The sequence below is a fragment of the Telmatherina bonti genome (genome assembly GCF_933228915.1).
Source record: "Telmatherina bonti genome assembly, chromosome: 8".
NCBI lineage: Eukaryota > Metazoa > Chordata > Actinopteri > Atheriniformes > Telmatherinidae > Telmatherina > Telmatherina bonti.
This window is the reverse complement of record NC_136626.1, coordinates 40,808,745-40,819,947: the sequence shown is the minus strand read 5'-3', so window position 1 is coordinate 40,819,947 and position 11,203 is coordinate 40,808,745. Positions and strand designations below refer to the sequence as shown.

Sequence of the window (11,203 nt, the reverse complement as noted above, 5' to 3'; positions counted from 1 at the left end):
AAACCAAAATGTTCTTGTCCACACGTGTTTGTTTTTTTTTTTAAACTTTATTTAAAGAGGTCTGCGATGGACTGGTGAGCTGTCCGGGGTGTGCCCTGCCTGTCGCCCAAAGCCGGCTGGGATAGGCTCCAGCTTCCCCGCGACCCTGAATTGGAATAAGCGGTTTGGAAAATGAATGAATGAATGAATGAATTTAAAGAGGTTGTTTGACAATACAGTTTGTAACATGTGTAAAGCTTTCCAGGTGCATATAGTGCAACTGAGCAGTAAAATTGTAACATTGTAACATGTATCAGAAGAAGACAAAAAAACAAAACAAAAAAACAAAAACAAACAAACATGAAAACAAAACAAACAAGATTAAGCACTATTGCCAACTAAAGTTTTCAAATATAGGTGGATAAATATATATATCCAATACATCCATTCCTTATGCATATGTAGAATTCTTTGTAGGGGAGAGGTCCACACATGGTAAGGACATCACATTCACTGTCTCGTAAAGATGAGGACACGAGACAAGTTTTATTTCTTTTCGGCTTTTCATTGGGTATTTAACATAACTCGTGTGTATTCTGTTAGTTTAAATGTTCAAGGTGTTGAAAGTTCTTACTGCATTTACAGTCCATTAAACACACACACAAATGCACACACATTACATAAGACAAAGACGTTTTAAATCCTTCACTAGTGTAAGAAAATATTAAAATATATTAAGTATTTGATTTCATGTGGATGAACTGTTGATATAAACAGATAAAAGCAATAAAAACGAGCGGAAGGGACGCTTATGATGGGAGTTGTGGAGGGAAGTGGCAGCCCCAGCTCGGTAGGGGGCAGTGCGGCGTGTAGCAGGCAGTGATGGCGCGTCCTCGGCCATACTTAGTGAGCATGCGCACAGCGCTCTTCCTTTTTCCAGTGCAGCGGAGTTAAAGTCCAGTCTTTGACTCCGGGCTCCTTCCTTAGGAGACTAAAAGACTGCAACATGGTTCGTAAATCCTCTTAATATGTGTCTGAATGCACACTACAAACATGCTTTAGTCCAGATGGGGCGATTTCTGGCCAGAAACACACTGATTGTGTTCAGATGAACATAGATTAGGTCCTACTGCTTCATCGTGGCCTTTCCGCTACTTCCCCACACTACTCCCTTAATAATAATAATAATAATAATAATGATAATTTACTGGGCTTCTTGTCAGTTACAGTCCGGCTGGAGGATAGTTAACCTGCTAAAATCCCACTTTCTACCATTGGAAACATGCTAATGTTAGCCTGTTTTTACTGGGCTTCCTGTCAGTTACAGTCTGGCTGGAGGATAGTTAACCTGCTAAAATCCCGCTTTCTACCATTGGAAACATGCTAATGTTAGCCTGTTTTTACTGGGCTTCTTGTCAGTTACAGTCTGGCTGGAGGATAGTTGACCTGCTAAAATCCCACTTTCTACCATTGGAAACATGCTAATGTTAGCCTGTTTTTACTGGGTTTCTTGTCAGTTACAGTCTGGCTGGAGGATAGTTGACCTGCTAAAATCCCACTTTCTACCATTGGAAACATGCTAATGTTAGCCTGTTTTTACTGGGCTTCCTGTCAGTTACAGTCCGGCTGGAGGATGGTTGACCTGCTAAAATCCCACTTTCTACCATTGGAAACATGCTAATGTTAGCCTGTTTTTACTGGGCTTCCTGTTAGTTACAGTCTGGCTGGAGTAACTTTCTTATTCTACCAGAGGACAGTAACGTAGTTGACAACGTGTTGTTTTATGGAGTTTCTGTTTCCTGCAGGGTTTTGTGAAGGTGGTGAAGAACAAGGCCTACTTTAAGAGGTACCAGGTGAAATTTAGGAGGAGGAGAGGTAAAACAGCAGCTGTTGATCTTTGTTCAGCATCTCATCTGTACTCTTACTCAGTGAGTTTTTGGTGTTTCTGTCCTCTCCAGAGGGAAAAACTGACTTCTTTGCTCGCAAGCGCCTGGTCGTTCAAGATAAGAACAAGTACAACACACCCAAGTACCGCATGATTGTCCGTTTCTCCAACCGGGACATCATCTGCCAGGTAAGCTTCAGGTATCCTCACTCAGCCAGAGCACCATGGCTCTGGGGCATGTGTGAATCAGTTCGTCATCTTAAAGATGCTGATCTGTTTGATGCTCAGTTTTCAGTTGAATCCTGGTCTACGGGGTCGTGGTCTTACTCTGATAGGCTGCTGTCATGTCTGGAGTGTTTTACCTACATGTTGTTAACGTGAGCATGTGTTTCATATTGCAGATTGCCTATGCTAAGATTGAGGGTGACATGATCGTGTGTGCTGCTTATTCACACGAGCTGCCAAAATATGGAGTCACTGTGGGTTTGACGAACTACGCAGCAGCCTACTGCACCGGTTTGCTGCTGGCCCGCAGAGTATGTATAAACCTGGTCCTCCTCTGGATTCTTCACGTCCTTTTTGTCTTTGGTAAGAACATAAAAATATGAGTCTACAGAAAAGGGTTACCTTCTGTCCTCTGTTGTCAGCTCCTGAACAAGTTTGGACTGGATAAGGTGTACGAGGGCCAGGTGGAGGTGACGGGTGACGAATTCAACGTGGAGAGCATTGATGGTCAACCAGGTGCTTTCACCTGCTACTTGGATGCTGGGCTGGCCAGAACCACCACAGGAAACAAGGTGTTTGGTGCCCTGAAGGGGGCTGTGGATGGGGGCCTGTCCATCCCACACAGGTAACCTCCTTTTCACACAAACATGGAGGTTGTCAAAGTTTTACGAGACATCTTCACATCAACAGTTTCTTTCATCTGCTTCCATCCCGATTAGCTCAATACCAAGCGTGTGTACTCATACTTCATAAAAGTACCAATACCACAACCGATACCACACTAGCCAAGCTAGCGCAGATGTGTTTGATGCTTCGGACATGTCGTAAAAGAGATAAATGCCTTGAATGTTAAAGTGTATCATTTTCTGTTCCACTAAAACAGCGATCCTCACTGTTAATGCAACAAGAGCTGCACTCAATATACTAAGACAGGAGAAGAGCTGCTGGATCAGAACTCCAAAACTCAGTCACCACATGGCGAAGTAACGTCAGAGGGCTAGTCACGACATGGTGAAGTAACGTCAGAGGGCTAGTCACGACATGGTGAAGTTACGTCAGAGGGCTAGTCGCTGCATGGCCAGGTAACGTCAGAATGCTAGTCACGACATGGTGAAGTAACGTCAGAGGGCTAGTCGCCACATGGTGAAGTAACGTCAGAGGGCTAGTCACGACATGGTGAAGTAACGTCAGAGGGCTAGTCACGACATGGTGAAGTAACGTCAGAGGGCTAGTCACGACATGGTGAAGTAACGTCAGACGGCTAGTCACGACATGGTGAAGTAACGTCAGAGGGCTAGTCACGACATGGTGAAGTAACGTCAGAGGGCTAGTCACGACATGGTGAAGTAACGTCAGACGGCTAGTCGCTGCATGGCCAGGTAACGTCAGAATGCTAGTCACGACATGGTGAAGTAACGTCAGAGGGCTAGTCGCCACATGGTGAAGTAACGTCAGAGGGCTAGTCACGACATGGTGAAGTAACGTCAGAGGGCTAGTCACGACATGGTGAAGTAACGTCAGAGGGCTAGTCGCTACATGGCCAGGTAACGTCAGAATGCTAGTCGCCACATGGTGAAGTAACGTCAGAATGCTAGTCGCCACATGGTGAAGTAACGTCAGAATGCTAGTCGCCACATGGTGAAGTAACGTCAGAGTGCTAGTCGCCACATGGTGAAGTAACGTCAGAGTGCTAGTCGCCACATGGTGAAGTAACGTCAGAGTGCTAGTCGCCACATGGTGAAGTAACGTCAGAGGGCTAGTCGCCACATGGTGAAGTTACGTCAGAGGGCTAGTCACGACATGGTGAAGTTACGTCAGAGAGCTAGTCGCCACATGGTGAAGTAACGTCAGAGAGCTAGTCACGACATGGTGAAGTTACGTCAGAGGGCTAGTCACGACATGGTGAAGTTACGTCAGAGAGCTAGTCGCCACATGGTGAAGTTACGTCAGAGAGCTAGTCGCCACATGGTGAAGTTACGTCAGAGGGCTAGTCACGACATGGTGAAGTTACGTCAGAGGGCTAGTCACGACATGGTGAAGTTACGTCAGAGAGCTAGTCGCCACATGGTGAAGTAACGTCAGAGTGCAAGTCGCCACGTGGTGAAGTTACGTCAGAGAGCTAGTCGCCACGTGGTGAAGTAACGTCAGAGAGCTAGTCGCCACATGGTGAAGTTACGTCAGAGGGCTAGTCACGACATGGTGAAGTTACGTCAGAGGGCTAGTCACGACATGGTGAAGTTACGTCAGAGGGCTAGTCACGACATGGTGAAGTTACGTCAGAGGGCTAGTCACGACATGGTGAAGTTACGTCAGAGAGCTAGTCACGACATGGTGAAGTTACGTCAGAGGGCTAGTCACGACATGGTGAAGTTACGTCAGAGGGCTAGTCACGACATGGTGAAGTTACGTCAGAGGGCTAGTCACGACATGGTGAAGTAACGTCAGAGGGCTAGTCGCCACATGGTGAAGTAACGTCAGAGGGCTAGTCACGACATGGTGAAGTTACGTCAGAGGGCTAGTCACGACATGGTGAAGTAACGTCAGAGAGCTAGTCGCCACATGGTGAAGTTACGTCAGAGGGCTAGTCACGACATGGTGAAGTTACGTCAGAGGGCTAGTCACGACATGGTGAAGTAACGTCAGAGAGCTAGTCGCCACATGGTGAAGTTACGTCAGAGGGCTAGTCACGACATGGTGAAGTTACGTCAGAGAGCTAGTCACGACATGGTGAAGTTACGTCAGAGGGCTAGTCACGACATGGTGAAGTTACGTCAGAGGGCTAGTCACGACATGGTGAAGTTACGTCAGAGAGCTAGTTGCTACATGGCCAGGTAACGTCAGAGTGCTCTTCCTCCCATCCTACTCTTCCTCCCATAATACTCTTCCTCCCATCCCACTCTTCCTCCCATCCCACTCTTCCTCCCATCCCACTCTTCCTCCCATAGTACTCTTCCTCCCATAGTACTCTTCCTCCCATCCTACTCTTCCTCCCATCCTACTCTTCCTCCCATCCTACTCTTCCTCCCATCCCACTCTTCCTCCCATCCCACTCTTCCTCCCATCCCACTCTTCCTCCCATCCCACTCTTGCTCCCATCCCACTCTTGCTCCCATCCCACTCTTGCTCCCATCCCACTCTTCCTCCCATCCTACTCTTCCTCCCATCCTACTCTTCCTCCCATCCTACTCTGACTCCCATCCCACTCTTCCTCCCATCCTACTCTTCCTCCCTTCCTACTATTCCTCCCAGCGTACCATCCTACTCTTCCTCCCATCCCACTCTTCCTCCCTTCCTACTATTCCTCTCAGCGTACCATCCTACTCTCCCTCCCATCCCACTCTTCCTCCCATCTAGACCTAGTAGCCTAGGTCTAAAGATAAACTCTCCTGCACGGCCACTAGCCAGAGGTTTGTTGCAGGTTCTTCTGCTGAGATTCCTCCTGCTGACAAGTTAAACTGAAGGACAAAACATTAGGACAGTAAAGTTGAAAGCTTTGTTCTTCTAAGCACTGAGACATAAATGGAATAATTTTATTAATATATTTTTAATTAATCTGTTATTGCATTCTTTCTGCTCAATATGCTCATTGGCCTGACAAACGCGTACCGTCTGCCTGAGATGGTTTTTCTGCATGTGTTTTTGTGCACTTTCTGGAGCTACTGTGCTAAACGTCTTTGTGGATGTTAAATGATGAAAAATGCTTTGTTGGCGTGTTATTTCAGTGGGATAGAAGGAATATTGAGGCTCTAAAGGAATGTGTTGAACCTGATGGACAGAATCACAGTTCAAATGCAAAACCAAACTCTAGAGCTCTTCCTCCCATCTAGACCTAGTAGCCTAGGTCTAAAGATAAACTCTCCTGCACGGCCACTAGCCAGAGGTTTGTTGCAGGTTCTTCTGCTGAGATTCCTCCTGCTGACAAGTTAAACTGAAGGACAAAACATTAGGACAGTAAAGTTGAAAGCTTTGTTCTTCTAAGCACTGAGACATAAATGGAATAATTTTATTAATATATTTTTAATTAATCTGTTATTGCATTCTTTCTGCTCAATATGCTCATTGGCCTGACAAACGCGTACCGTCTGCCTGAGATGGTTTTTCTGCATGTGTTTTTGTGCACTTTCTGGAGCTACTGTGCTAAACGTCTTTGTGGATGTTAAATGATGAAAAATGCTTTGTTGGCGTGTTATTTCAGTGGGATAGAAGGAATATTGAGGCTCTAAAGGAATGTGTTGAACCTGATGGACAGAATCACAGTTCAAATGCAAAACCAAACTCTAGAGCTCCGTTACACACTGCAGATACTTGAGATAATTTAGTGGTTCATGTCTGAGCTGGAAGTAAACTAGTCTGTAGTGAAGATGGTTTGATTGGTCAATGTGGATGGTCACCAGCAGCTGAAACGGGGGCCGTTATGTGCGTTGCAGAAGTCCTTCATGTGTAACCCATATATCCAAACGGCGATTAAAGTCTCTATTTTCCTCTTAACTTTTGGATTTTAATCTCCCCTCTCCCAGCACCAAACGCTTCCCCGGGTATGATGCCGAGAGCAAAGAGTTCAACGCTGAAGTCCACCGTAAACACATCATGGGCATCAACGTGTCGGAGTACATGAGCTACCTGATGGAGGAGGACGAGGAAACCTACAAGAAGCAGTTCTCCCGCTTTATCAAGAACGGTGTCACCCCGGATTCAGTAAGTCCTCGCTCCCATCGCTCGGCTCTGCATGTGGTTAGATCAGCTCAGTGTTGGTCAGACATGTCACCGCTGCACATGTTCTGTCGTCAGAGAAAATATACTTCTGCCTTTATTTCCATCACGGCAGACGTGTAGAAGCATCGCACCCCCGACAGGTTACCTGTTCTTTATTAGACATCGCACCCCCCGACAGGTTACATGTTCTTTATTAGACATCGCACTCCCTGACAGGTTACCTGTTCTTTATTCGACATCGCACTCCCCGACAGGTTACATGTTCTTTATTCGACATCGCACCCCCGACAGGTTACCTGTTCTTTATTAGACATCCCCGACAGGTTACATGTTCTTTATTAGACATCGCACCCCCGACAGGTTACATGTTCTTTATTAGACATCGCACCCCCGGGCAGGTTACCTGTTCTTTATTAGACATCGCACCTCCGACTGGTTACATGTTCTTTATTAGACATCGCACCCCCCGACAGGTTACCTGTTCTTTATTAGACATCGCACCCCCCGGCAGGTTATATGTTCTTTATTAGACATCGCACACCCCGACAGGTTACATGTTCTTTATTAGTCATCGCACCCCCCGGCAGGTTACATGTTCTTTATTAGTCATCGCACCCCCCGGCAGGTTACCTGTTCTTTATTAGACATCGCACTCCCCGACAGGTTACGTGTTCTTTATTAGACATCGCACCCCCGACAGGTTACATGTTCTTTATTAGACATCGCACCCCCGACAGGTTACCTGTTCTTTATTAGACATCGCACCTCTGACAGGTTACCTGTTCTTTATTAGACATCGCACCCCCGACAGGTTACCTGTTCTTTATTAGACATCGCACCCCCCGGCAGGTTACCTGTTCTTTATTAGACATCGCACCCCCGACAGGTTACCTGTTCTTTATTAGACATCGCACCCCCCGGCAGGTTACCTGTTCTTTATTAGACATCGCACACCCCGACAGGTTACATGTTCTTTATTAGACATCGCACCCCCCGGCAGGTTATATGTTCTTTATTAGACATCGCACCCCCCGACAGGTTACATGTTCTTTATTAGACATCGCACTCCCTGACAGGTTACTTGTTCTTTATTAGACATCGCACCTCTGACAGGTTACATGTTCTTTATTAGACATCGCACTCCCCGACAGGTTACATGTTCTTTATTAGACATTGCACCCCCGACAGGTTACATGTTCTTTATTAGACATTGCACCCCCCGACAGCTTACCTGTTCTTTATTAGACATCGCACCTCTGACAGGTTACCTGTTCTTTATTAGACATCGCACTCTCTGACAGGTTACCTGTTCTTTATTAGACATCGCACTCCCCGACAGGTTACTTGTTCTTTATTAGACATCGCACCTCCGACAGGTTACTTGTTCTTTATTAGACATCGCACCTCCGACAGGTTACATGTTCTTTATTAGACATCGCACCCCCCGACAGGTTACATGTTCTTTATTAGACATCGCACTCCCCGACAGGTTACATGTTCTTTATTAGACATCGCAGCCCCCTGACAGGTTACATGTTCTTTATTAGACATCGCAGCCCCCCGACAGGTTACATGTTCTTTATTAGACATCGCACCTCCGACTGGTTACATGTTCTTTATTAGACATCGCACCCCCCGACAGGTTACATGTTCTTTATTAGACATCGCACCCCCGACAGGTTACATGTTCTTTATTAGACCTTTCCTTTGGACCGGATCTGCTTTTACACGCTGCACATTGACGTCTAACTATCAAAGACACCAAGAAGAAATAGAAACACACACACACATGCCACATGCATGTATGGTGGAAGTAGATGTATTGAAGGAAATTGTGAACGTTTCCCTACTCCATGGGGTTACGATGCCAGCATGTTCTCAGTAAACTTTGCTGGTTCCAGGAAACTTGCAAAAAGTAAATATTTTACTGAAAGTGACGTAGAATCCTGCTATGTCCGTCCACGTTTATCTGTCCCATGTCTTCCCTTTCCCACCGTAAAATGAGCTGAAGAACGGCAAAGGCCACAGAGAAAACCCAGACATGGAGGATACTAACAGCATTGACGAAAAGTACACGCTTTGTGCATACATGTATACCTCTACATGGCCATGAGAGACCAGAGGCAAAACGCTCTGACCTGTACCCACCAGACCAGAGGACATGCAGATTCTCCACACAAAGCAGTAAGCTGTAGGGCAGTGTCAACGTGCTTTTCTCCCGATTCCATTCAGTTCTGATGCTTTGGGTCCCCATTGCAGTTAAATTGCTCACAATTCCTCCATATTGCTGATTTTTGTAGATTTAAAAAAAAAAAAAAAAAAAAGTAAATTTTTTTTCCTTGTAATTTTCTTTTTATTTTAATGAGGAAAAACCGATCCAGAAACCAGACCATCCTGCTGCCGTTAGACCCAGACCCACTAACCAGACTGTCATCCTGCTGCCGTTAGACCAAAGAAGACAAAAACATCAATAAATATGATCATGGATTATGTTTATTTTGGAAAAACATCTTTTTTTTTTCTTTTTTTTTTTTTTTAAATAAAAATACTGATTTTAAAGTTGTGAAGCTTTAAAACACGCACACACTGGTCGCCACGGTGACCTGCTCACCATTGTTTGATGCAAACGACGGCGGTGATCACGTCTGGTGGTGGTGACATGAATCTGTCAGACTGGGAGCACTGGGCAGACTGGGAGCTGGTTCCAGGTATTGAAGTGAAATTGTTGTGAATGTTTACAGATTGAGGAGATGTATAGAAAGGCTCACGCTGCGATCCGCCAGAACCCCGTTCATGAAAAGAAACCTGCCAGAGACGTCAAGAAGAAGAGGTGGGTCGCCATCAGGGGGGGTTTCTCTGTGTGTGTGTGTGTGTGTGTGTGTGTGTGTGTGTGTGTGTGTGTGTGTGTGTGTGTGTGTGTGTGTGTGTGTGAGTGAGTGAGTGTGTGAGAGTGAGAGAGTGAGAGAGAGTGCGAGAGAGAGAGAGAACTCATGGTTCCTGTGTGTCCTCTGCGGCAGGTGGAACAGAGCCAAGCTGTCTCTGGCCCAGAGGAAGGACCGCGTGGCCCAGAAGAAGGCGAGCTTCCTCCGGGCTCAGGAACAGGAGGCTGCAGACTGAGTCCTCTTCTATTCCTGATGCAGAATTTTCTTCTAATAAATGTGAAAAAGGCTGTGCTGTGTGTCGTTTGTTAGTTTCTTGTAAATGAACCCGATGAGTTAAAAATGGTGTAAGCAGTTTGCATCCCGATGCTGCAGGATGGCGAAGAGGCCTGGAAGAGAGGATGAAGGCGTTATCGACACGTCGCCTGGGATTTCCTGCCACCGCTGGGTGTTCAGGATGACTGATCGGATCTGTGGAGCCTCTGAAGGCGATGCAGGCGTACAGTACAGCTGCTTCTCCAGCTCTGCGCTCGCATCAGACGGCGCTCTGCAGAATGCAGTCAGTCAGGTTCGGCCTCGTCACAGCGCAGGTTTCAGGTCGGCTCCATACAGGCCCTCCTCCACCACGTTGCATCGCCTCGGTCCCCTCCTGAAACGCAAGAATGACGTCATGCCGGTCACTGTAGCCAGAAGTAGCAGCGCTCATGTCGCACACGTCTTCCACCAGCTCCAGCAGCCCGTTGGAAATCCTGACGGAATGAGCCACTGCTCCATCCAGGGGTGCAGCCCAGCAGGAATAAAACCAGTGTGAGGAGTAGCCCAGCAGGAATACAACCAGTCTGAAGAACATCCAGCTGGAATAAAACCAGTGTGAGGAACATCCAGCTGGAATACAACCAGTGTGAGGAACATCCAACAAGAATAAAACCAGTGTGAGGAACATCCAACAAGAATAAAACCAGTGTGAGGAGCAGCCCAGCAGGAATAAAAACCAGTGTGAGGAACATCCAGCTGGAATAAAACCGATTTGAGGAACATCCAGCTGGAATGAAACCAATTTGAGGAGAGGCCCAGCAAGAATAAAACTAGTGTGAGGAGCAGACAGGAGGAATGAAGCCAGTGTGTAGAACATCAAGCAGGAATAAAACCAATTTGAGGAGCAGCCCCGCAGGAATAAAAACCAGTGTGAGGAACATCCAGCTGGAATAAAACCACTGTGAGGAACATCCAGCTGGAATAAAACCAGTGTGACGAACATCCAGCTGGAATAAAACCAGTGTGAGGAAAATCCAGCTGGAATAATACCAGTGTGAGGAATATCCAGCGGGAATAGAACCAATGTGCGCAACATCCAGCTGAAATAAAACCAATTTGAGGAGCAGCCCAGCTGGAATAAAACCAGTGTGAGGAACATCCAACAAGAGTAAAACCAGTGTGAGGAACATCCAGCAGGAATAAAACCAGTGTGAGGAACATCAAGCTGGAATAAAACCAATGTGGAACATATAGCTGGAATAAAACC

At 46.4% G+C, this 11,203-nt stretch overlaps 1 protein-coding gene across 1 annotated transcript; it reads left to right on the top strand.

Annotated features, from left to right (window-relative positions):
* The first annotated feature begins 914 nt into the window (after nt 1-914).
* Nucleotides 915-9,971, top strand: LOC306759793 (large ribosomal subunit protein uL18). Its single transcript, XM_079245525.1, has 8 exons — nt 915-988; nt 1,785-1,854; nt 1,938-2,053; nt 2,266-2,400; nt 2,512-2,714; nt 6,607-6,784; nt 9,544-9,632; nt 9,820-9,971. The coding sequence occupies exons 1-8, from the start codon at nt 986-988 to the stop codon at nt 9,917-9,919; spliced, it is 894 nt and encodes a 297-aa protein (XP_079101651.1). The 5' UTR covers nt 915-985; the 3' UTR covers nt 9,920-9,971.
* Nucleotides 9,972-11,203: the final 1,232 nt, after the last annotated feature.